The 27,001-nt window shown below is 56.1% G+C and overlaps 1 protein-coding gene across 2 annotated transcripts in view; it reads left to right on the top strand.

Moving 5' to 3' along the window:
• LOC119110214 (cAMP-specific 3',5'-cyclic phosphodiesterase) overlaps window positions 1-27,001 on the top strand; it is a 63,690-nt gene that overhangs the window by 19,851 nt on the left and 16,838 nt on the right. The window contains exon 1 of one of the 2 annotated variants that reach the window (XM_037233950.1): window positions 22,684-22,976. The exons of the other annotated variant lie outside the window; for it this stretch is intronic. Coding sequence (XP_037089845.1) covers window positions 22,807-22,976 — 170 coding nt within the window. The 5' untranslated portion in view covers window positions 22,684-22,806. Of the gene's footprint in view, window positions 1-22,683; window positions 22,977-27,001 lie in introns of those variants that run through there. 2 annotated transcript variants of the gene reach the window in all.

The following is a 27,001-nucleotide window of genomic DNA, read 5'->3' as shown; positions in this document are numbered from 1 at the left end:
CGGCTCAAAAGATTTCAAGCGTACGTCCGCTAATGCTCGCCGGCCGCTGGCGCGTGTTATTTCAAGTGTATGTCCGCTAATGCTCGCCGGCACTGGCGTGTGTTATTTCAAGTGTTCGTCCGCTAATGCTCGCCGGCCGCTGGCGCGTGTTATTTCAAGTGTTCGTCCGCTAATGCTCGCCGGCCACTGGCGTGTGTTATTTCAAGTGTTCGTCCGCTAATGCTCGCCGGCCACTGGCGTGTGTTATTTCAAGTGTTCGTCCGCTAATGCTCGCCGGCCGCTGGCGCGTGTCGTTTCAAGTGTACGTCCGCTAATGCTCGCCGGCCGCCGGCGCGTGTTATTTCAAGTGTTCGTCCGCTAATGCTCGCCGGCCGCCGGCGTGTGTTATTTCAAGCGTATGTCCGCTAATGCTCGCCGGCCACTGGCGCGTGTTATCGCTCTCAATACAAGTCAGGATGCAGTGGTGGGCGCCGGTGCCTGTCATCTGCACGTGCGCGTTCGGGGCGTATGCGGGTCGGCCTGTGCCAGGGACGCCGTTTCCCACGGGTTATCAAGTGTGCCGCGTAAACCAGCCTCCACTGCGCTGATAAGCAGGCTGAATGCCACGGACCCGGCCCGGGTCTGGCTCCTCTCCGCCTGCAGGTCGGTCTCGCAGGAGGTCGACCGCGCACGCTTCTCGCGCCATGCCCACGGAGCTCTCCGCCCCTTTCATGTGCCGTCTGTCCTGCGTCACCCCCCTGTCCAGCGGGGCCCCCGATCTCCTGGCATTTGCATATATTACGGCACCCCTTATTCTCCGCCCAGCTGAGGCGTTCCTGTTCCGTCTGTGTCCGCTTCCTCCTGGAGAGCACTTTCCTTTTTCCAGGCGTAATTTTTTTTTTGCTTCGATTGTAATATTTCGTTGAGCTCTGCCCATTTTACATTTTGCTGTTTTCTCTTCTGACCTTTTGACCCCTTCTGTGATCTCTCTTTCGCCCCGTCACCTCTTCATCGCTCCGGCACCTCTCGACCCCATGACCTCTCTGCCCGTAGCCCCTCCCCGCGTAACGTCCCCTCTGCCGGCAGCGGCGGGGGTTGGCCGTGTACCCGCCGGCCGGCTGCCGGCCACCGACGGCCGGTCGGCGTCGACCTCGACGCGCCGCCGGCCGCCGCCGTCGGGGCCGTCAGTCCAAGTGCCAGCCGGCGGGCCGACCGACGCCGCCGGCGCCGCGTGTGTGCCGTCCGGACGCGGAACCCGGTCAGCCTGCGTATCGACAAAGCGTGCACGAGCGGCGCCGCCGTCGGGCGGCGTGGCGCGCCCCTGCCCCCGGGCCGGCGTCCGGCTCAATTATTCAGCGCCGCGTGAATTATAGCTGTCGCGATCTGCGTGGTGCCGGTGTCGCGCGCGTCCGGCGCGGCGGACGCCGCCAGCGTCGGCGATCGATCCCCGCCACGATAACGCCCGAGTGCGCGTTTAAAGCGCGCGTGCATACGACGCACGTGACCCCCGGCATGTCGTGCCGTCCGCGCCGCCAGCCGGCGCGCGACAGTGCAACGTCGGCGCGGGGTCGTCGCGACCGGCGCATGGCGCGGCAAACATGGCGCTCTAATCGTCGCCGCGGCACCGTTTTAGCCGCGCGCAGAGTGGCCGCCTTGTGCGTGCGGCGCCGACGGCGGCGGCGGTGCGGACGGCTCCCGGCGGCGGCGCCGGTCGGGCGGCCGATAAATGTTTACGCCCGAGGCGTTATAAACTGGGCTGTGGCCGAGGCCGGCGGCGCCGAGCGGTGACCGGAGAGCGCGTGGCGCGGCGACAACCGTGACGCCGGAGTGCCGCGGGAGTGCCGACGACGGCTGGAGTGCTGTGTGAGCCGGGGCCCGGAGTGCGCTGCCCGGGAGAGTGGTGACGGGTGTGGGTGTTTGGTCCGGGGACTTTGGAAACACGGTCGGGGTGTGACAGGACAGAGAGTGCGGCCTGAGAGCGGGGGCGGTCAGAAGGCTGTTGGAGCGCAGGACGTGCCGCCGTGGATTCGGAGGTGGCGCCCGGCTAGTCTGTGCGGACACGGTGGCGAGCAAAGCTGGGGGTCCGACGCACCAGGTGTGTCGCAGCACCCCCGGGAGCGCCTGGTGAGGCCAGCGGGGTGCCAGGCCCACTTGGCACCCTCTGCGGAGTGTCCGCGGAGTGGCGCCGACCGGGGTACAGCGGCGCCGCTCGGGCCGGACCGGCCGCAGCAGGGCCTGGCCGGGCGGGCCGTGCAGGCGCCCCGTGCACGGCCGCCGGACGCGGCGCCAGTCGTGCCGCCAGCGCGGGCCGGTGCGGACCAGTGACGCACGCGCGCCGCCGCCGCCGCCGACCGCGTGTCGCCGGCCGCACGTGATCCCGTGCCACCCGCGCCGCCGCGGACGGCCAGCCGTCAGCGGCCGGCCGCTGGACGTGAGCGCTCGGCCGCGAGCCCCGAGCCGCGAGCCGCGAGCTGTCAGCCGCGAGCCGGCAGCCGGCGGACGGACGTGGACGTAACGCAGTGAGCACGGCTCTGCGCGAGCCGCCAGCCGCCAGCACGGCGGGGACGTGGGCAGGAACGATGCGGACTATAGAAGAGCGCGAGGAGCGCGCCGTCGAGGGCGACGGTGGCGACGCGCCCTTCCGCGCCGTGCAGCCCATCAACTACGCCCAGCTTGCTGCTGGAGAAGCGCAAGCGGTTCCGGAAGACGCTCAGCCTGCCGCAGATTCGGAAGTCAGTGTGAGCTGCACTCGCTGGCGCGGCTGACGCTGCTGTTGCCGCGAGGTCTCTAACGCTCCGCTGGGATGGCATGTGGCAGAGAAGGGCGTCGTTTCGGGAGTCGGTTGCATGTGTCGTGCCTGTGTTGATGGGTGCAAAGTTGCTTGCTGCGGTGTAATTTCCTATGCATTTCGGGGGGGGGGCTTTACCCTTACCTAAGTTGGGCGCCAGCCCCCCCCTTCCCAACTTTGTGACGGGAGTTAGCCAAAGCCGGAGAAAAACGCACTTGGATTTTTGGGTCAGGTGGAGTCAATTTCACTATTTAGCTCTTTCACCAACTCAATTTGCGAAACTACGCACCTGGTTCCCGGTGTAAAATCGAAACGAACTTATGGTGAATTATCGTGGCCTCGCCGCGACTCAGCCACACGGCAAGCTCTGGTTTGATCAGACGCAATGAAGTGACCATTTGAAACCATATGAGTAGCAATTAAGGTTTAAGGCAGGAGTGAGGTAAAAAGGGATAAACGAAGTGGCCCTCACTTTTTTGAACGAAGGAAAGGTGGCTTCACTTAGTTTGGTCGTAATTTGAGTTAAGAGGTAGTTTAACCTTTCCCTATTGTCTGTTACGTGTCTACGTTCCTAACTCGGGGTAAGCTCCGATCACTCACGAAAGGTCGTGTGCTGAAAAGTGCTTTTTTAGGTCAATAAAGTAAAACACTGCAGCCATTTTCAGCATTGAAACGTGTTTTGCAAGGATGAAAAGGTTGACCGAGCGTAGGTCAGTGGGTACGTGCAGCTTCCTCGGTAGCTGATCGTGGTCAGAAGGCACTTTTAAATCGCGAGCATAAATGACCTAGGAAAACTGAAAACGCCATGTTTTCGAAAAAACATATCCTCCCATCTATCGATCGGTCTTTCGCGGAGCACCGCTGTGACGGGGCTCCACGGTTAGACCCCATCTGGTGTCATTTCCTACTGACCGCCCCGGCTCCCGCGGCTCCGGATAAACGTAACCGTGCTGTCTCCTGGGTAATGAAAGTAATGCGTTCCGCAGGTGTCACGACAGGATTAACTTTTCCGGAACTAGGCCACGGGCAATTTCACGCTATTGCACTGACGCATAGGCCGTAAGACCGCTGCGTTATCCACGAATACGACACGCTCTGACGTCGCACCGAGCTGCCGCGGCGTGCGACGCTTAACGCTGCGCCAGTCCTACATAGGACAACAGGCTGAGTGGCTTCCTACAATGTCGGTCAGGCGTTACGTGCCGGCGCAAAAGGAGGCCCCGGATCGATCCGAGTTTTTCGTCTTGACGCAGCCAGCGATTCGCCTGCTATAAAGGTCGGTAGCTAAAGCAGCCTGATTAAGGCGGCTTTGATGAGGACCGCAGTCAGCGCAGGTACGCACTTGTCGGAGGGTGCCATCGTTACAAGGTGCATGTAGGCTTACGCTGACCTCCTGGAGGTGTCAAGGTGGCTAGGATCGAAGCGACTGGAAGCAGTTGCCGGACTACGCAGCACGCATGCGGCTAAAAAAGCCGCAACCGCAGACACCTTTCACTGAATCCCCGTTTTTTAGTCCACTTGAGGAAAGATCGTCGCATTGCAGGGCCCTTATTACGCGATGCAACCTCATAAGGACGCAGAATTTTACGTTGTGTGAAATTTGCATGCACCAGACCGGCTGCGCCCGGCCCCACGCCGCCCGTCGTCGGTCTGCGGGCTGGAATTTGGCGCGGCTGGCGACGAGACAGTTGGCAATCGGGGCACCGGATTATGGCCTACCGCTGCTGGTACCAGCATGTCGTCCACGCCCGTCGCACGCCCCCCTTCGAACAACTTGCGAACATGCTAGCCCTCTGATGCACCGCTTGCATTTGCATGCGCTATGCATCAGGAGCTTTACATGTGCCTCCTTAGCCATGCTGTTACAACTGATGCGCAGAGCCGATCCATCTGCAAAAGTGCACTTTGTCACCTTTGCATGGTTTTAGAGACCCCTGCACTACTGAAATGGATATGGCGGTGCGATAATGGGTGCGTTTGCATGAATAATCGTATCGTCGGTGCGGTAACGTAGCACAATGTTGCACGCAGGCGTCGAGAGACGTCCTGAGCCAATTCGGGCTGCGACTCTTGGATGAGTCCACCCCTGAACAGTCCTGAAGACTGCACCCGAGCTGTCCCCGCTGTGCGGCGAAACTTTGCTCTGCGGATGATAGTGTACATTTGCGGTCGCGCCTGCTGTGTCACGTTGACTTTGGACTCTGCCCGCTCGCTGTGCTCCCGCTTCCAGCGCGCCACTGGGGCAGTCGACCGCATCAGCGAGCCGGTCAAAGCTCGTCTCGATGACAAATCATCAGCTAGCCCGCTCGTCTCCGCTTTCTAGCTCTGGAGGGTATGCTCATAGCTGTGTGCCAGCTCGCCCCGTAAACATGCAGCCAGGCTGCTTGATCCAATGTTTCTGGGCCCAAAAGACAGTCCCGAAAGGTCAAAGTTGATTGACGGCGACGATGCACCAATACATCGTGATGCCGCTCCACGGCCGCATGATTTCGGAGAAGCCCAGCGGCCGCGTTTCCGTGTGGTGGTTGGCGTGCTGCGCGCCCAGCCGGTGATGGGAGTTGTCGGGCAGCCAACACGGGGCTCACGGGAGGCTTCAGGAGGTAACACAAGAGCGCTGCGGCGGTGGCACTCTAGCCGCCCACCCTGCCGGATCCGCCGACGGCGCACTGTCAGCGCCGGCCACGTTCTCAGCGGTGCGCGAACGGTCTGGAAGCACGGCCATCAAGTCGAGTCGCCCAAACCCGCAGCGCCGTCAAAGTGTGCATATAGCCTTCCTCGACGGTGGAATTGTGTCGCAGTTTCGCTCGGCTCGATGGTTATCACCTCACCAGGATGGCCATTGCATGCAGTCAGGCATGGCTGGCGCACCGTTTCAGCACGCTTGCCGTGCGCTGTACATCAGCGGCACGCGGACAGCACGTGATCAGCAGGACCTGGCCTGCCTTGGACGCCTGAAGCCAGGCAGGCCTCACCCCACCAGTGGCTTCAGCCCAAACACATGCTAGGTGTTGATGGAGCTTCTAGTAGTTATGAAGTACATTCAAGTTGCAGGGGACCTCTTTCTAAAAACCTTCCCATGAAGACAAGCGCAAGTTGCGCCCACGCGTTAAAACGTATGTTTTAAAGATAGAAGGTCAAAATCGGCGTGTTTTGCAGTTTGTCTTGTGCTGTATGGTGTGTTCTGTTATGTCCGTCATGATCCGCGATCTTTGCTCGGGCCATCGTATGACATCAGAAGTCAGGCAAACGTGAAGGCTAGCGGCAATGATCAGTTCAAGATGATCCAAACAGCTGGCGGTATTCTCTGCCGCTCTATTGTCATTTGGACTGGTAGTGTTTATGCTTCGAGGTGGGGCAAAGCGCTGTGCAATCAAAATATCCTGCCAGTGTACATAGCGGTGAAGAGTTCGTCGCAGTGTATGCTGCATCATAAACTCGTGGAAAAGTACTCAGGGATGACCAGAGACTAAGAGTAGGTCACCGATGAGAGTTCAAGACGCGTCAAAAAATGATGATAAGCTTGAATGAAAACGTGTGTTGATGGTTCCACCCGGTTTCATCTGGTCCTTCAATGGTTCATATCTTATGCTTCAACGCGCACCTGGTGGGAATTACGCAGAGCGAGGTGCCCATTATGTGCCGCTGAAAATACTAAAATCGGCTTTATCAAAGCACGGAATCCCACCTATCTTGACGATCATTGTCTACAGTTGTATCGAGATAATGTCACGAAAGTTTTTTTTTGATGGCTCACATATGATACCGGCATGAGTATTGAAAGCACATGATGCTGGTATCTATAGAAAGCGTCTATAAAATACGCACGTTGAATAACTGCTAACAGTGTCACGAGGCTATTTACTCCTTAGAACTGACCGGTAAAGATTACCATGTCGCGGCCATTTTGCAGGAGACGGCCTTCTTTGCGGATGTTCAAGCATTTGAACAGGCGCCGTGGAGGATTGTGTCGTCCTTCCTTTCTGCATGGACACCGCTGTCCTTGCAAGTCGTGTCACGGAAGCTTCCGTGACAAAAAAAAAATGACCACACGCTGACATTGCCCTAAAACTAGCTTTTATCACGGCTGCGGCGGCGGCTGGGGGCCAGTTGGTGTGCTTGAGCAGGCTTGCTTCTGCAGCTCGGTCGCTCGTAGCGTCGCCTGATCCCTGTGCGACCCCGCCCGACCCCGCCGCCGGGGGAGGAGGAGGGGTGAGGTGTGACCCGACCTCCGTCACAGCCGCCCACGGGGTGGACGGCTGTGACGAGCTCCCGCGGCCCACACGCCCCCCCCCCCCCTAGCAGGGGTCACGGCGATCCGTGCCGGCTGCCCGGTCGGGGGGGAGGGGGTCGTCCGTCGCGGCGTCCCCCGTCGATGACTCCGCGCGGAGGATGTGGGACACGACGGGGTGGAGACTGCCAACCTCTGGAGAGGTGGCGACAAGGCGAGGGCCGGATCGTCTCGATGCGGGATCCGGCCACTCCAGAGGCCACGTGACTGGGCGGCAGAGGCCGGATCTCCGCGCAGATCCGGCCGAACTCCTCCAAAGGTCAGCCTCGTCCGGCTCGCGCCACTGGAACAGGGTGAGGGCGCAGTGGCGCCGGCCAGACGCCTCTCGTGCGGCCGGCGCCGGTGGGGTGCCGACTGTCGTGCCGCCCTCCCTGTCCCGCTGCAGCCTGCGCTCCCGCTGCAGCGCGGCTAATGGATGGCAAGAGGACCTGTCTGACCCCCGCCTACCGGCGCCCCGCAAAACATCAGTGGGGCACGGCAGCGGGCCTCCGCCGGGGCAGCGCGCTGGCCTCTGGCATTTGCTTTGCAAGAACGGCTGACATTTTCGATAACACACTAAATGGAAGCCTGTCGGCTCATCGGGGTTGAAAGGAAGCGTGCTCGGAATGGCCCGACCTGCCTGGATTTCAAAGCAGATATTGTTCATGGCCACGAGTGATGAAAAGAAACACCGCACGCCGGTGTCACGGATGGACTCCATGCAAGCGTTCAAATCATAAAACTTTTGCCAATAGATCTGTCGTAGATTTACTTCGCCGGAACGCTCCGTCGGTTTATTCCGTCGAACTTGGGCTTACGTAAGGGCTTTGTTGATGTTCTCCAGATGGTGTGTACGGTCCACTCTGAATGGTATCCGTTTGCTTGTCAGTCAGTTGTCTGAGTCTGATGCCTGAAACCAGTAATCTTTGTCTCTATAAATTTTTCTAAAGCATAAAATAATTCTCTCAATCATGACTTCTTCGCGGAAAGAGGCATGTCTGGATTCTGCCGATCCGGAAGAGAACAAGGTAAACACCGGTAGTTTGGTTCAGTTTATGTGAACAGTACGTGATTTGCTTGCTTGGTTTCCTTGTGCCGCCTTTGTGGCAAATTCTGAAGGGCCTCAAAGCTGCAAAGCAACGTTTGACGGCTACGCGGACTGGGAAAGTGACGGCTGCGGCTGTCACCCGTGACAGCCCTGATGGCTGAGAAGGTGACAGATGCCGCACGGCGACCCTGCCGTGTGTCCAAGCTCGACCGATTCGTTGGCAAGCATTCCCCGCGGTGCCGTTTGCTTTCCGCCACAGTTGTAGCGAACTTAACCGAACGGCCATTTGCGCCGCCTCCGCGAGCTGTCCGATTACATTCAGTCAGCTCCAGGCCGCAGAGACCAGACATTCTGACTAGACCAGACATTCTACTGCAGAGACCAGATGCCGGCGTGGGTGTTTTGACATATCCAGTAATTGTTACATGGCAGTTATATAGTCCTTGCTGTCGGAGGCAGCGGCACACAACGCTGAGTCATTGGAGGCCGGTGACAACTTGGTCCACCTATGGGCATGTGTCAGAGGAGCACCGTGCACCGCACTGATCCGTGACATTGGGATGTGCAGTGGGTCCACAGATGTGGTGGTCGCGTTTCGGACCATTTGATACGAAAACAACCGGGCAGAAGAGGCGCACACCACTTCGTGGGCCTTTGCGTGAGGAGCTTGGTGCTGTTAAGCAGCGGTTTATTTGGACGGGCTCTGTTGGACAGTTTGTGACTGCATGTATAAATTGCCATCAAATTTCACGATCCTACGTGATTTTGAGAACTGCTCGTGAATATTTGGACTAAAAATCCAGATTTGGGCTTCGTGAGGAAGGACCCCAGCCAGCGCAAAACCAACCCTGCTCCAGAGGAACAACGGGAGATGAGCAACAACGAGCAAGGATGTGCGGTGGCACGCTACTAAGCTGAATGCTCCCTAAACACTACCGGAAAAGGGAAAACAGCAGGGGCATCCGTCATTGTCGGGTATCATCCGCACTGGATTCGTGCAGACGCCTGAATGTCGTTGTAATCTTCATTGTTTACATCACCCATGCCGTGCAGCGCAGTGCGTGCCCCACATTCCAGCGTCGAAGGCGATGGTATGGCGTCGCAGGCGCAGGCGCAGGCCATCTGGCTTGCGCGTGACGCATGAGGGCTAATGGCTCGCCCGCTATGGCGCTGGTTCACGGCCCGTGGCGGATTCGTGGATGTTCCGACCCTGGTGAAGCCATGTAGCCTTGCAAATATTGATAACATTGATACACGCCGGCTGAGACAGCTGGTGCCCGGCCGGCTTTCTGGCTCGGTCGTGGCTGATGCATTCCCCAGATGGTGGTCATGCGGTTTGTTTTTACTCGTCGATACCCCCGATTGCAGCGGCCCCCACCGTTTATTCATGTCGGAAATTGACAGACAGCCAGATTCCCGCGTCGATCCCTGGCCGCAGCACAGTTCGCGATAGCTGTCCTCAATAGCACCAAGGTCATCTAGGCGCCCGCCAAACGTCGCCTGTCCCATCAGCCCCGTCTAGCGCGCTCAGTCAACTTTGCAAAGCGCCGCGAGGAGATACGGGCGGCGCGCCTCTACCTGTCACAACAGCATTCAGACAGCACTGACGCAGGGTGGGGCGGGTTACTGCCTTACCGCCGAGCCTTTGGCCGTGAGCTGGGCCGGCCCACGGCGACCTGGCACAGGAACGCCGCTCGGTAATAAGCCTCCCGCATTCCAGTGTGACGGCGGTGGCGCAGTGCGCATGGCCCTGTCGACACGGCACGGCCCGGGATGACCGGTGACGTCAGGCATGTGACGTCGCCAGCGCCGCTCGGGCCCCCATCCGTTCAGCTCTGCTAAACGTTAAACGGCTCGTAAAACGACCGCGGCTTTGGGCGGCCCGGCTTATACGGCCGGCCGCCGCCGACGCCGGCGCGGCGGTCGAATTTGACTGCGGCGACTCCGCCCGGTCGCCGTCCGGACGGCCGCGGCCGGAGCTAAAGCGGTGGAGTTACGGTGGGGGAAAAGGGGGTGGGCGGGGGCTGGGGGGGGGGGGACTCGGCCTCCGCGGTCGGATCAGGCTCACAGACGTGTGTCCTGCGTCAGAGCTCGCGCGCGAGCGGACGCCGCTTGGGCTCTAGCGCGGAGGCTGAAGGCCGTCTGCCGTCCGGTAAGGCGCTTTGGGGGCTCGTTTGAGCTGAAGCGATGGCATAATGGATCTGAAATGAGCCGTATGGGCGCTCGCCTGTTATGCCAGCCCGATGGGCCATAAAGCGCACGCTGTAATTTTGCACCGGCACAAAGCGAACAGTTGGGTTTAGCGTAGGCTGAATAGGCGGTAATCAATTTCGGGGATTTGGATACGTGATACGCAGCAGCCTCTACGTGCGCTAATGGTTTTACGCTTCTCTCCTTTGAATTGTCAATGCGATCTATCCCATTACATTCTTCACCGGCATCGTGCATTAGAAACTGGCTCAGCGCACGGGCTTGCTTGAAAAAGCTCCCTTTCAAGGCTGAGCTTTTGCGTATGTAAAGGAAAATTGCGAGCTGTTGGCATCGAGGGATAAATATTCGAACGCTAAAGAAACTTAAAGAACAAATGGGGCAAGAACATGTCTCTACCCCGCCGTCAGCCATTGGAATGTCTTTGAACCACTTCCCCTCCCCCTCCCCCCCCCCCCCCCCCCCGGAGCCTGACAAACGTCTCTTCGGGCGCAGCGCGGTCAGCCGTATAACTCGTCGCGCCGCAATTTATACCACGGCGTTTCGCTTAACTGCCCGTAATAAAACTGCCCGAGTGTGCGACCTGCCCTGACTTCGCAACGGAGTCGGTGTCGCACCGTTCGCCCTAGGGACGACGGTCAGCAGCTCTTCTCGCCGACCTCGGCCTGTATTCCTCACCAACAGTCGTGCGCAGACAGCAGCAGCTATGCCTCCACCATGACAATCGGCATCTGCCTCCCCCTCGCCCGCCGTTTTGTCGCATGTGACACCGTCGGCGAATCCTTGCCAAATCGCGCCCTCGCGTGCCGGTCCCGGTGCGGCGGTGCCTGCAGCCGCCCGCAGTCGTGCCGGCCGCCTCCAACCGTTTTCCTGTTTCACCAGCGCAGCGCGCTTGGGTTTGCATGCGTTTGTGTGCCGAATGGGCTGCGAGTCGGCGCGGGCCGTTTGCCTGTTGAGCCGACCGCTCGGTCTGAGTGCAGTTTGCCCTGTTTGATCAGACCGCAATACGGCGGCCGATGGCTACACCGCGTGCGGCGGCTCCGGCCCGGTAACCCGACAGTGGTCTCATGGGGCGCGTGCACGCGGTCCCGCTCTATGTGTCCTGACCCAGGGACTGCGGGCGGTCCTGTTCGGTGTGTCCTGGCCGAGGGACTGCAGGCGGTCTCGCTCTGTGTGTCCTGACCCAGGGACTGCAGGCGGTCTCGCTCTGTGTGTCCTGAGTCGAGGACTGCAGGCGGCCCTGCTCTGTGTGTCCTGACCCAGGGATTGCCGGCGGTCTCGCTCTGTGCGTCCTGACCCAGGGGCTGCAGGCGGTCCCGTTCGGCATGTCCGGGTTCTGGTTCTTCAGGGGTTTCCACCTTTAGTGCCCTGTCCGTCAGTGGAAGCGAGAGAGGGTGGAGATCCAGGCTCGGGACTCGAAACCACAGTTCCGGCACTGCTACTTAATCCCGGCGCACCCTGGCGGCGGTCGTGACTGGCGGACTCGGTGCTGTCCGGGCGTCCTCCCGTTGTCGCCGCGGCGGACGGCGCCAGCGTCAGCACGCGCACAGCACGGCGCCGCGTCCCACGCGCAATCGGGCGGCCCGCGTGCTCTGCCGGGCGGCGACGGCGGCGGCGACACCCGATCGCAGGCTCGCCTGACCGACGACGGGGTCGTGACGTCAGCGCCGCGTCGGAGCCGACGGGCGGCCGGTTCGCGGAAGCGGTGCCGGCGTCGGCCGGCGCTGTGCAGATGGAGCCGCGCTGTCGGAGGCGGCGGGGCGGGCCCGACTGCCGGCAGCGCCCGCGGCGGCGGCGCGGACGCGAGGGAGCCCGCGGCCCGGGCCTTGGGCGCCTCCCGGCGCAAGGCCCGGTCCAAACCAGGCGAACTGCTTGCGTTCCGGTGATTCAACGTCCGTTGTAACGGGCTGGGTGTTAGAAGCTGCGAACGGTGCAACGTTGATGTGAAGACGATGATGGAGTGTTATGGTGTGAGGCTGTTGCCGTGCGAGCCTCTGAAAAAGCACCTACAAGGCTGACCGCCATAGGTATCGTGTCTGACTTCGCAGTGCGGACGGCTCCACAAAACTAGGTCTGATAGGATTAATGAATGTCATCCAGTATACCAGGCCTCCTAACAGCCGATCGGTTTACATAATGCCTCGACGCCTCACTCGCCGAGACCTTGCTCTTTGTCTTCCACCGACCTCCGAGCTGACCCCGGGGATGCTTATCTCCGTTGTGTTCCGACAAGGAACCCTGGTAATGGGCGTTCATCACCTTTTGCAGTCCGCTGACAGGCTGGGTGCTGACTCCTATGACAGCGTCTGCCCGCGCGCCTTGCAGCGCATAACGAATGCGCGGGACGTGTTCAAAGAAGGGGGTGACCGTTGAAGGTATCTCACCAGCCGATAATGAGCTCCTTCCTGCACAGCGCCTGCGACTCAGATGAATACTTAATCGGTCGCTAATTGCTCCTGCTTGTGGCTCTTGGCCTGGCGGTGCACTAATGGCCTGTGCGCTCGCTATTAACAATGGACCAAGCGGCCGTCATTGATCGGGGTGCCATTGGGTGGCGGGTGACACGCGGGCACGCTCGGTCTGGATGGCCGTCCCCGACGGGCGATCTGATCGCGGAGCAGGGGGCTGTCCCTGCCCGAGCTCTGTCGGCGCCGCTTCTCCAGGGCACGGGCAAAGCGCCGTAGCTGAGTGGGTACTGCAGCTGGACGCGCGGGAGGGAGGCATGACCGCGGTGGGAGGGTGTGCGCTCGCAGGTCGGGGCTTTATATGGTGGACAGTTGGGAGTTAGGGGCTGGGCTGCCGTGACATTTAGGAGTTAAAGATCTGGGCTGTCTGTTTGACTCCTCATTCCTTCTCACTGAAAAGCGGTTCCCTCAGATAACGGAGTGGCATTATCGTGTACAGTTCCAGAACAAGCCGGTTCGTTTGAAGCCTAAGTTAGTGGCACAGCCAGTAGAACGTGATTGATTTTATGCCCCCCCCCCCCCCCCCCATTCCATCCTACCCCTGGAGCTGGTTGGCCCTCTGGGTCAAAAGGCTGGAGCACTCTCTGACAGTTGAGGTATGAGTAGGGCTTCTAAAGCATAAAAACCGGTCCGCGAAGCGCCAAAACAGGATCCCGAGCCAGAGTCCTCTGAATCCTAACAAAGGGCCCCTGGAGCGACCAAGTGGACCCCTTAGGTGGAAGGGCCCCGCGCCGCGCTTGGACTCCCTCCTGGGCGACACTGGCCTAGAATACCAAATCACGTCTGTCACGCTGCGCGTGAATGGATCGAGGTAGGTCTGCCTTTGTTCAGCCTATTCGCTTGCCCCGTAGGGAAACAGTACAGGTGTGGATCACATAATGAGCCTGATTAAGCATTAATAGAATGGAAACAACGTGATATCGCACCAACTACAGTGCCTCAATGCTTGGCGATATGACGCCGGCATGGCGAAGCGGGACGACGGGAAACAGCCGGCAGCGCTCTCCGCTTAGGAAGTTCATGAGGGTCAGCAAGCGGAGGTTGACCCGCGAGCAATCGACCGTGTTTGACGTGTATGTTTTGAGTGTCATGGGGCACGCGTCGTAGATGCATTGAGCAGTGTTTCGAAACGATGCTGAAAATGCACGATAAATTTCGCAAGCTTCTGTAGCGGCGTGTGCCTGGGATGGGGGTCAAACTGTGCGTCAATAGGGCATGTGTTATGAACCCTTATTGTCTCGAAAATAATGCTAGATTTGATCAATAGGTATTTCAGGTCATTAAGTAATTACCAGTGACCAACGATTGTCTCTTCGCTCGCCTGCCACACGACTTACAGCCGTGGAACTGTGCGTGTTAAGAATAGGAGTATTTTAACCGAGCACGTACCGGTATGGTTTGTTTTGATGCCGTTTGGGTTTTTAAAGCCTTGCTGTCATGCATTTGATAAATGCTATCTAGGTTCCAGCATATACAACAACATGCGAGTTTTAGCAGAAACGAGAACGGAATACCGACTGCTTTCGTCGTTGCTATTCCGGCAAATCACGTCATTGGTGACTTGGGTGTCCTGGTCTTGGTCTTGGTATCCCTCTGTCTTGTAAACTTGGGTATCAGCGTTGGCTTGATGGCAAAACTGCGACAAGATTGTAACTTCGAATGCTGTTGAGTTTTTAAGAACTGTAGACTTATCATGCTCTCTCCGCTATCATTTACGCGACACGGCCACTCTTCATAACATGTTTATGGGTACCGCTTTCCGAAAACCAGTAGATTCAGTCTTAGGTGGTTTATTTTTGTCTCATTGAAACTATGATCCTGTCTATAAGACCGTGCGCTTCATACGGAACAAAGAAATAGTCAGAATAAACAATTTGATACAGAATATGCCTACACGGGTGCACCTACAAAAGAAGCTGATTTAATTCTCGACTCTGCCCAACATGTCCGCAATATCGGACGTTCTCACGAGGTTGATATATATTCAGCGTTGCATATCAGTCATGCAGTACCTAATTCTTCTATTTAAACCTGCCCGAGTATTTAACAGCGTTCGGAGCCATGGGAGTCACAATCATCTGGCAGGTTTGCAATCAAGCTGCGACTGCCCCCCCCCCCCCCCCGTTTGATAGTTTGTAAACAGTTCAGCTGCCACGGGCAACGCCCATAACAAGGCTCCTCCAGTTGCAACTATCCAAATAACTTACAGACGCCGTTCAGTGAGGCAGTTCAGACAGGATCAACAGCGTCTTCAGTGTGTATCTTCAACTGCTGCAGCAGTTGCTAATTCAAAGAGCTGCTGTTCGCAAAAGGTTGCTCACGGCGCCTCGATTGTACTGGCTGTAATTATATAAGTGCTGGCCGGTGACCCTAAACACTGCCTTCTATGTGTAGCGTGGTCCTTGTTGACAGAAAGATGGCCTTAGCTGGGGTCCATGAGGAGTAAGTATAGGCTGAGGGTGGTTGTGATAGAAAACATCCTGTAGACTGGAGTCGTTATTATAAATATTTAGCAACACTGTTCCTTCGTTAATGATCCCCGCTAGTCGTCCGTTGCGTGCCACCAATAAATGTCTCAAGTGGTGATTGATGTGCGGTTAGAGCAACGCATGACATATGCAAATTGTCCGATAATTATGTCTAGCTAGATGGCTGTCTTTATGTAGCCGCTCGGTGTTTTACACACTCAGCACGACGCGTTGTTGCAAAATGTGCACCGTTCGTGACGGTTATTAGAGTTTGCACGTCTGGCGCCCTTGCTTTGACAGCTCACTTTATTTCCAAGCAACGTGCGTTGTTTGGGACAGATATTGCCAAACTGGTGGTACCTGTTCCGACATTTGCAGATGAGTGAAATAATAATTGAGGGATGAATCTTGTTGAAAACACGAGTATGGCAAAGGTTCAAACAGAGCAAGTAATTTCTTACAAGGAGCCAGTGCGCTGGATTGGTTGTTTGGATTAGATCCCTTTCAACCAGACATGATCATTTCAGGGCTATAGGGTGAAGGAAAATGATCAACGATGGGGCAGGACTGCATGCGCCTGAGAGGCCAACCGCCGAGCTTTAACCCGTGCATGTGCGTTGGTTACCCGGTCGAGGTCCACTTTCCCACAGGGCCTCTCGGCCCACTCGTGGCTGGCGCATGCGGTCTGCCCTGGACAAGCGCGGTGTCGCGAGGATGCAGGATGAAGCAAGATAAAGGATGAGAGGGTCAGATGCTGAAGCTGGAAGTCTGGCGGTGCATTTGCGCACACTTCTCAGCGCTCGTCAGGCCGGTTTGCGCACTGTGGCTGACCACGAATTGGGGATCGGGTGGAGCCTGGACCCAACAAAATTGGGGATGGGATATCGGCCATGGGATAAGCTGGCGACAGTGCTTGGTCTCTGAATAATGGGCGGCCGATGGTCATGAATGATGATATCAGCAGACTTTGTAATTTTTCTCTCTGCAAACGTGTTTATATAAGCGAGTATTTTTGGAACTAACTGTGCGCTAGCCGAACCCATGCTGGCGGGCGTGAGTGAAATTAACGTTTTGTCGTCCTGGAGTGCATGCTCTTGTGTTTGGTGCTCCGTGCCCTGGTAGCCAATGATGTGACTATAACTTAAGGAAATGTGTATAGGTGGCGCTAGTATCGGCTTAGTGCGCAAGCTTAAGGGCAATGATCAAGGATAATGTGCAATCAACAAATCAATAAGTTCTTCTATCGATGCCAAAAAAATTAAGCAGCAATAGCACTAGACAGATGTGAAATGTTTGACGCACGAAAGATAACTCATAACGGACGCAGTGAAATAGTGGTGAACAATGGAATGGTGGTATGTCTGCTCGTTTCATCACCTCCCAACTGTGACGGGCAAATATTGACTGAAATTAACGCTGTCATGGGTTGGAACCACGGTCATGTGTTTGGCTTAGTCGGATCTGCTATGTTTTTGGACACGCGCATGCTCAAACGGCTCCACCTAAGCGACCTGACACCAGGGCGATGTGCACTGGCCTGACGGGGACGAGTCCCGCTATGACTTCCTTGATCATAAGCGATAATGGATAGACGAGCGCACGGCTTACTCATCAGCTAATTACGTTGCATTCAAGTGGTTTAAATGCGAAAATTGTCTATGAATTACACGCCGAACGGCAATTTGGGCTACCTTTGGTGTGAAAGGTAAGCCAAGTATGTCGAGTAAGCTAAGTAACCTTAAGTGTCACGACGTCTTGGTCTGGTGGGCCACGACGACTAACATGGATTAACCCATTGTAGTGTCAATATTTCCTGAATAGTTAACGCTAATGGTGATGCGGCTGAGGTTCGCTGCTGACGCGTTTCAACTGCATGTGTTGGGTTGAAACAGCCAAGCTGGGGATCTCTGGTCCTCTGTTGTTTGGCTTCAGGCTTTTCGTCTTTCAAGGCGATGAAACTTGTTCATATGCATACAGCCGATAGCTATGGCAAATCTCGTGGTCATGTTAGAAAACGTGAACACAAGCTATGAGCTATGGTTGAAATTTTAGTGCAGCAACGTCAATATTTTAGCATCCTCTGGTCATTCGCTTTGCAAAGAATACAACAATTTCACACATGGATTATATGAAAGTAGCAGAAGTACTTAGTTGAAAGAAGGTAATGTAAGCCAACTGGTCCATGTTTTTGAACTAACTTCACTCAGCATGTGTACGAAAAGCTATGCAAAAGCAGCAAAAAAGGTGATTAGACCCCGTTGGACACGGCCCAAGCAGACAAATGTAAGAGGAAGTTTTGCTGATTTGATAGAAACAGCTGCAAGAGAATGTTTTGTATATTCAATAGAAACAGCTGCAAGAGAATGTTTTGTTTATTTAATAGAAACATCTGTAAGAAAAGTTGTGTTTTTTCGAATAAATAGCTTTATTTAATTGATCACATGTCCTATACCTACAAAACTTTCGCCCCGTTTGTCAATATTTCTCTTTTGAACATCGAGTATGAAATCAACAGGGCAGCCAACCCACACACTGCTGAAAGCGGCGACACCCCTGGATGTCTGCCGTTCATGGTTCCGGCATGCTGCTGAGCGTAACCACGCCTCATTTGTTACCGTGGTCCATTTCTGTTCCCCACCTACCCCAGGGCTGGTCACGCCGACGTGCAGAATGTGGCGAAGTCTGGGCGTTCTGGTACGTCCAGACGAAAATAATTTCAGTGGTGGCTTTGCTTTGTCACAATTACGGAGGAGCTTGTCCTGGTGATTAGAATGATTTGTCGTTGAGGGGAGTTGGATGGCGGCTGTACATCACAAATGTCGTTTGCGCTCCAGCCGTCGACTTTGAGACGAGTTGACGTATGACACAAGTCAGGCGAAAGTTGGCAGATGGCGTTTAGTCCCTCGCCTGCCCGCTGACGTACGAGAATTGAATGCCCTACGGCCGGTGACGTCTCCAAATGTGAGTCAATTCCCATCGCTGGTGAATGCTCAGACGTCAATGGGAGGGTAAATGACGCGGCACGAAAAATGGCTGATGCTGCCAGTGATTAATCGCCAGATAGCATGAATGTTTTGTTTATGGTGAAATTCTTGTGGTGATTGCCGAAATCTAGGTGTTCCTCGTCCACATTTGACACCAGAAACTTGAATAGCTCTAGCAATACAGACACATGTTGTTTCCTGCTTATGTTATGAAAATGTGTTTTGATGGGTGTGGCCTAAGTAAGCCACATTGAAATTGTATGTTGTTTATCTGAACTTAATGGATATTCAGCCGTACCGAGCTATTATAAGCCTTTCCATGTATTTTCGCTCTGTGCTCCGAAATGACTTCTGCTGCATCGGCTATTTACACAGAGACAAAGATAAAAAGACGCAAAAAGATTATTCCTCCCGAGCGAAAGTTCAGCATCGCTCATTCCACATTGCTGGTCAGAAAATGTCCAAACGTTTTCTTGGGGAGTAGTATGGTGTAAGGTATATAATATTTCATGAAAAGGCTCAAGCCCGCGCACGTATCTCGTTGCGGTGTTTTCTTTCACGCGAGGCTCCAGGTCGATAACAAAATGGATCGTCGGCGTGCCACAGTGGTCTGAGGAGTTCCGCTCCATGCCTACCAATGAGCTCATATCGGCCACTTGGACGTGCACCAGCCCCGTCCCCGATCACGTGGGCAGGCGTTACTTACATTTCTACCCCGCGGGCTGCCGATTCTTATTCGGGGACGCCAGCCAGGCCCGGGGAATCGATTCGGTTTCGTATTCAAGGATTCACGTTTGTTTATTGGAACATTCTGCCCAAATTGGCGTAATCCTTATCTGAAGATTCGACTTCATATGCAGAGGATTTCATGGCTGCGGAAACAAGAACTTAAGTGCTGTCAGTTGCGTCGCGGATGATAAGTTTATTGGGTCGAGTAAACTAACCATTACCGAAGGTCTTTGCGTTTTGCTGAGAATGCTTTTGGAGAAGAATTTCCCTTTGAGATTTCCTTTGCCTCTGCCTCCTTAACTTTTTATATCATGTAAGTTAGCATTGATATATCCTGCATGCTTTGCATTTTGATGTTACAACTAAGGACAGGTCAGGAGCATTGGAAGCTGCTGAACAACTGGCAAGCGCAGATTCTTGAGAAAAAGGGGGTAGGAGCAAATAGATCCATTAAGTTGTTATCGATGTGTTACAATGAGAGTAGTAGTATTTGTCCCGTGGCCCTATACCGTGGCACTTGTATCTGATTTTGGCAATGCCCTGATCAGTGGCGGATACACAGTATGTTAAATTGGTGGAGAAAAACGCGATCGTGTCGTAGCGTTCCGACCTTTACCAACCGTGTCAAGTTCCGTCCTTTCCTAAATCGGTGTCCATGTTGCGGTCGGCTGTGACTTAATCTTTATCTCCGGCTCTACAGCATGCTGCTGATATGTTGCAGTCGCTTTGCTGGCGATAGAAAACCTGCCCGAAGTCTCTGAGCTATTGAAGGGTCCTACCAGCATCGGGGCACAGTGCGTGTACTCTGTCTGCGAACTGCACTCGCGGTTCTGAGTAACAAGTTTTCCATCTGACATATCCCCTGGTCCACGGCATGTTGTAATCCACCGCATGAAGTATGCCGAGAAATTATCCGGATTTTTCCATATTTTGTACAGATTTCAAGCTGCATAATCATGCTTCCGAATATTCAAATGCGGGTTTCGGCATTACAATGTCCGTTGAATTCGATAGTTGCGGTTGTCACCGAATGCTCCGGATCGGAGAGCTAGCTCCAGGGGCGATGTCCACTATCTGGATGACCGAGGTCAAGCCACAGCGGGCGGCGGAAGGCACATCTGCGCAGTTCCGCCACCCGTTTATCGGCGGCTTCGCGCCGACGGTACCCCACCCCGAGTGTGGAGAGTTTTCGTCAGCGACCGGCCCCGGTCAGCGGAAAACTGACCGGGGGCGAGATAGCCACGGGATTGATCGGAACTGCGCGTCGGCCGTGGTGACTCGCGCGTGACGTCACCCGCCTCGCGGGAGTCGCACCCCCTGCAGAGGACACCGCCGGTGTCGTCTTCGCAGGACGCTTGACCCTCTGCTGTCATGAACTGGCACGTTCCTGGAGTGGCCTCGTTCCTGGAGTGGCAAGCTGTCCCCCACGTGGTGGTGACAGGCTCGGAGAGCGGGCGATTAAAGATCACGCTGCCGATGCTTGCGTCACAGTGCCGCCGCCCTCCGACGCAGGCGGGGCCGGCGCCCCGCGGGCGACGCCGATGTCGTACGCCACGCGCGCGCCTCGAGTGTCCGCGCCCAAGTCTGGCGCCAGCCCAGATTGCTCTGTCAAGGCGGCGGAATTCCAGCTTTCATGTTTTTTCAGCAAGGTCGCGTCCGGCCGTCTGAGAAAATTCGGCGTGATTGCACGCAGAGGGAGGCGCGAATGGAAATGTCCTCAGCAGAAACTGCAGCATGCTACGGTGTCGCCATTTGCTGTTTACCAGCGTAGCTTGAGCGTGATGTCGCACACTCTCGAAATAATTTGGTTGCGTGCTACGGGAAGCCTGGGAGCTTATGTGTTATCTTAGTCTCAGGCCACGCAAACATAAATGGGACTACCCGGAAATATGTTTCCTCGTTCGTTAGAGCCTTTCTTCTTTTGGCGCCGACACCGTCACCCTAATAATTCCAGTACAGCGGGTGTCTTCGGCCAAAAGAGTTAACCTGCTATGCAATGTCATGGCGTGGCCGCGCGCCGCGCCTTGCAAGCTTGCCTCTCTCGGGTCGCCAGATGGCTGTCTCTGACGAGCCAAGAACCGAGCGCGGTTTCCGGGGCGCGAGCTCACATCGCCCGCCGCCCATGCTCAGGCTTCCGGCGCTCTGACAAAGCCGTGGGGCGACGTTCTTGGCGCAAGCCTCTCCGCCAAGCATTCGTCCCAACAATGATATTGTTTCTCCGCTCTGCATCCTAAAGGATCTGCTTCATTTGGTCTGGGGAAGTTTGGCATTAAAAGAAGTGTATCGTAGGCAAAGTTGCACGGCTCATGTATTGCGGAATCTGGGAGAAAGTGAATGTGAAATATGAATAAGGCTTAAGGAGGTCCAGATTTGTGAGGACACATTGGATAAAGATAAATGGGGACGGGGGCGGCGGGGGCAGTAGCTAATAATGCCTTAATGGCCGAGTTTGTAGCTGTGAAATGAGTTGAGATTCATTGTGGTCACTCGGTACCAGTGATAATTTGTGCGGGTTGGAGGATGCACATGGATTCGGGTTTGCTGACATGTGTGCGAAAACGAGAAAAATGTTAGATGCGACGGCTACTGGGTGTGCGAGGTCGATGTTCGTTTACATGGTCCAAAATCCAAGCAGAGCGGAAAGAACACGAGCCTTTAGTGCCACATCAAATGGCTTCATTTATATCCCTCAGGATCGCCACGAATTGAAACATTTCCACCGTCAAACGAAATCACCTATCATCGCTCTTCCTCTGCCACCATCAACCCCATCGACCCCCGACCCGGGGCCTACATCAGCCGCGCTTGATAGCACATTTTCATCTCGAGCGGCCGCCACAGTTCGGCGAACACCGCCCGAGGCAGGGCAGCTCGGACCCGAGAGAGGTGGTGGCGGCGGCGGCTGCTGCGGCCGAAGTTCCGCCGCGCCGACTCCGCGCCGGCCGAACCCGGCTGTCGCCAAGCGCCACCGGCGACGTCGTAATTAAAATACGTCGCGCCGCAGGCGTCAGCCGGGTCATTCCCAGGTCACGGCCCGGAGCGTGCGCAACCGAGCACGACGCCCGGCGCCGCTACGACCGCTTCGGGGACATTACGACCGTCGACGGACTGTCCGTCGTGCGACCGCCATCCCGCCGATGGAGTGGGTCAAATGCTCGGCGCTCACGAGCTGGTACAGCGATACTCACGGGGAGACTTAGCGGGCTGGTGGCGTGGCGGCCGTGCAATGGCCGTGGTCAACCACACGTGCGGTTCGCGGGGAGTCGAGCTTGAGCGATCTGCTCCGACGCTTGCTGACTTGTTGTGCGTCAGATCGCTGACCACGCGCGAGTACAGCTCGCCCCTTCCTCGGAGCGTGATGTCCTCTCCCGCAATGCACCGGTTGAGCCCTGCGACCCCGTTTGCTGCCGCTGCTGGGCCCCGGCGCCCGCCAGAGGTCAAAGCCTGAACGCCTTGCGACCCTGTGATCCGCTCCGCTGTCGCCGCCGCCGCGCCCGTGACGTCAGCACTGGTGGCTGATCCCGCGCGGCGAATCAATATCACGCTGCGGCAAACAGGCCCCCCGGTGAGACTTGCAAGCTATTTAGTCCATAATTCGCCGCCTGATTAGATTAGCGCGTCGCGCCGCAGCCGCGGCGCCGGCGTGTCATTCGCGGCGCGTCGCCGGCGCCGCGGGGTCGGCGTGTCTCGCGCGGTCGCGTCGCCGACGGCTGGCCGGTGCTCTCGCCTGCCCCGGACGTCACAGGTGTGGCCCATCGACCTGACCGCGAACAGGCCGATACTCGACCAGCGTGGTCATTGATCATTGATCGTGGTCATTGATCGCCTCGTTCGGACCGCACCGCCGCCAGCAGTGCCGCCGTGGACGGCATGGAGGCGCGTCTGGCGCCCCTGCGGCGGCGGCTCAGCCTCAAGAAGGAACGGCAGCCGGCAGTCGTGGAGCTGAAGCGGTTCCAACGCTACAACACGGTCGTGTGGTACCGCCAGTCGTCGCTGGGCGACGTGCCCGACGTCAAGCGCGTGCATAGCCAGCCGCACCTGTGAGTAGGGCGGCGCTGGAGGCCCAGCGACACTTGTCTGTGAGTAGGGCGGCGCTGGAGGACCAGCAACGCCTGTCTGTGAGTAGGGCGGCACTGGATGCAAAGTGAAACTTGTCTGTGAGCAGGATGGTGATAAAGATCCCAATCATTAACACCCGTGGGAAGAGCAATGTAATGCACCACCCCAGTCATTGGGTAAGAGGCGCAGGGACAAAGACGAAATCTCTGCTAGCACCGCTTGGTGAAAAAGCGCAGCGCTAGAGGAGATTTTGGTTATTATCTGCAGTCTGGTGGCATTAAAAGAAGGTCCGCCACCCGTGACAGGGACAGTGGAAAATACCCTGTTTGTGTCAGGTTTGATGTTCGTGGATAGGGCGGGATACGCCACTTACACCTGTTAAGGCATGGCGGTGGACCGGCGACTGGCCATGAGACCACATCACCACCTGTAGCCACATGGCAGGGAGAGAACAGGTCGCAGCCGACACCACCTGTTGCGCTGAGTGATCCGCGAGCGGGTGATGTGCTCACCACCACCTGGCACCGTGTGGTGTGGAGGAAGAGGCGTCCCAGGAGCCACCACCTGTGACTGGCGTGGTCCGGTGGGACCTGCCTCTCCGCACCACGAATGCAACAGCTGGAAGCAGACTCCATTGCGTGCAAAGTCAATTCTAGCCGCAGGTGGTGGTGTACTCTTTCTCCACGTACCGTTGGACTTAAAGTGGTAAAATGTATTCCAGTCCCACTCCATTTCGTCCGCAGGGGATGGTTTTGGGGGATCTCCTCTAAGGTGCCCATGCTGTCACGCGTGTGTGGCAAATCGCTCTTGTGACCATCCTTGGCTCGAACCCTTCTCCCCCAGCATCTCAACCCGAGCATAGAAAGATTCCTCCCAACGCCGTTTTCAGCGGAGAAATGGATCTCCGTCTAGAATTGCCAGCAACAATTGAGAACGAATTTCCTTCCACATTTAGCAGCATTCGCTTAGCCGTCTTCGGCTCCTCTAATCAGAATAGCATGCCCCTGCATCCCAAATGACTTCCTACTCACATTTGGGGCTTTAAATCTGATTGTATCGATCACATATGGCTCAGAGGCCTCCAGGCCAGTAGAGATTCATTGGACAGCCCTGCACGAGGAAGCTGCATTGTACTCGGGTTGTGCGCTGAAAGCGATACGCCACGCGCTGTCGGAATGCTTGTGCGTGATAAAGGCCGCATTGATAGCAGAATGGCGCACTGGTATCTCCCTGGACAGGATGCTAGCGTAGCGCTGGATGTGTAACCAGACGGCGAGCGGCGGCAGATGACTGAGGCCGGATGAAGGGACGCACGCGGCAGGTCATCAGACGCAGGGGTCAGGCCCTGGCGCCGCTCCTCCGCCATCGTAGGGAACCCCATTCGCCCTGCGAGTTTGAAGGGACGCGCGTAACAGGCCGTCGGACGCAGAGGTTCGGCCCTGGCAGCGCTCCTCCGCCATCGTAGAGGGCCCCACGCGCCCTCTAAATTTCAGGGGACGCACGTGACAGGCCATCGGACGCAAAGATCAGGACCTCGCACAGATCCTCCACCATCGCAGGTCACCCCGCCTGCCCTGTCAGTTCGCGGTTTTTTGTGACTGTGGCGGGCTTACCGGTTTCCCTTGAGCCAGCGCACGCTCCAAAATTGCGTATAATGAGGCGTTGACACAATTAATCATGCGCTAACACTGGTAATAGGTTTGCTGAAAAGACTTCCTGGGCTAAGAGCGTGTTTTAAACGAGGTGCGCTGAAGACCGGCTGCGTCATCGACGAACTATTTGCTGTTGGAACAGCAGACGTAATGAATGAATCAAAGTGAATGTATTCACGGGTGTTGTCGCCGTCGTGGGCAGCGTTCCCTGAATTCGATTATCTTGTCTATTGCATCTGCAACGGATTCTAACAGCTCCATTTCATCACAGACAGGTCAAAGCCAGAGTTGACGTTTTAGTGAACGTAGCGCGGGCAAAAAGTCTTCACCACTTAGCTGAAACTGACAAGAAGTAATTACACTCAACGCATGTCCGTAAGAAATTGTTTCATATTGTCTGAAGTTCTTCAAATGTTTGTGGAGGGAGAAACAAACGCCGTCAGTATGACGCTGTGTTGGGAGAAACTGTACATGCCGAACGCCGCGCTGTAGGTCGCGAAACTCCCCGCCGGTTGCTGAGACCTTCTTCCGCTTCGGACCTCCGTCGCCACCCTCCACGCAATCGCACCAGTCAACACCTCTTGCGTTCCGTACAGCAAGCCAGAACAGGCCACCCTCGGCGGGCGTAGGTCGCTGCGTGGTCGCAACAGCGCTGTGTGCTGTGGACCAGAGCGCACAGCGCTGTTGTCCTGTGTGCTGTGGACCACGTAGCGGTCCGCGCGGTCACTACTGCTCGGCGTCCAAAGTCGAGACCACTAAATGCAGACTTGTAAAAATATACATTGAGAGACAAATTCACAGGACGGCTTTGAGCTGCAACTCATGGGCGCAACTCACTATGAGCTGCAACTCATGGGCACAACTCACTATGAGCTGCAACTCATGGGCGCAACTCACCGGCGCAAAATAATGAAACGCTGTACCAAAACTTTTTAGGCTGGCTGTTGTGAAAAGGTCGAGCGTGGTTTTCACAAGGCGGATGCAACGACGCGTGTTTACTTACAAGTGACTGGCCAGGGCCACTCCTCCCATTATCCCGGCCTGCGGCTGGCGTGTTTCCACTTGATCCTTTCTCCGCGTTGTTGGACATAAACCAGTTCGTAGTTCCCAGCTCTACATCCAGATTTGTCATGTCGCTGGATGTTCACCGCGCTGATAAACTCGCTGGTGGTCAGCAGATTGGGTGTGGCAAAGCTCAAGCCTAAAAGGAGCGCACCGAGTTCATCCTGAAACGTAGTTCATGAAGGTTGTAAAGCCGCAAAGGTGCTCAACTTTTGAACCTTAAGCCCTGGAGATCCAGAGCCAGAGAAAGCGTCGGTCTTTGTAACGCTGTTCACGCCATAGGGAACCCGACCCTAAGATCCGACTCACCTTTAGCTGAAAACGTTACCTGTTGTGGGAGCACAGCTGGGCCTGGCATGTCTTTTTAACGACCAATTATTCACACGAAACTGTCAGGTCCGGCCAGATCCGTCACTGGAAAGCTAAACAGCCAGATCATTGCGACACCGCTTGGGCTCAAGAATAGCCCTGCTGAGCGCAGCCGGGGGCGTAATAATGCCGCCGTAGTTTAGGCCCAGTTCCCTTTGCCCTGGCTCTGTCGGAAACAGCAACACACGGCCTCGCGTGACAGACCGGCGATGGAAACGAAAAGCTGTTTATCTTTTGCGAAATTTTTGGTCGGCTTTCGAACGTTCCGGACAGGTCACCTAATATTGCGGGCGGGGGGGGGGGGGGGGGAACGATCAGGTGTTCTCTTGATATCTCTTATTATGACAGTCCTACCTTGCGAATGGTGAAAGAAATGGATTGGTCGTCGAGTACCGATTGCGGCGCATTGCGTCCATTTCAGCCAGCTCCTTTTATCCCTGTCGATCGGTGCGTTCGAGGCACTTCTATTGCGCAAAATGATCAAGGCAGTCAGGGCTCTCCTTAAATCTAAATATCTTTATTGAGACACTTCCATGACCGTCGCACCTACTTCGGCGCATTGAAGGCAATCACTACCATCATGGCGGGCGCCGTGTGTCTTCTGAGTTCCCAATCGGCTGATCGGCCTTTACGTATAATACTTAACGTTCTGAATGTGTACTCCAAACGGATGTACTCCACGGTAAGCTGGATGACAGCATACCCCAAAAATTACACTTACCGTAGCGCAGAGGAAGGATAAAGGATGGATATTCCACGGAATTTTACAGGCACCATCCGAATACCTGACCGTTGCTCGTGTCCCAGCCGCATCTTTTGCGTCGCCTGTGAAGGTATGAGCCAACGGGCACCGGACGTTTGCGGCGCTCTTTCAGACAGCCGACGTGATAGTCTAGGCAACCAGGGGATGTATACTCTGTAAA

Source organism: Pollicipes pollicipes, unplaced genomic scaffold (genome assembly GCF_011947565.3).
Source record: "Pollicipes pollicipes isolate AB1234 unplaced genomic scaffold, Ppol_2.1 Scaffold_7231;HRSCAF=8579_pilon_pilon_pilon, whole genome shotgun sequence".
Taxonomy (NCBI): domain Eukaryota; kingdom Metazoa; phylum Arthropoda; class Thecostraca; order Pollicipedomorpha; family Pollicipedidae; genus Pollicipes; species Pollicipes pollicipes.
This window is presented reverse-complemented; position numbering and strand designations above follow the sequence as displayed.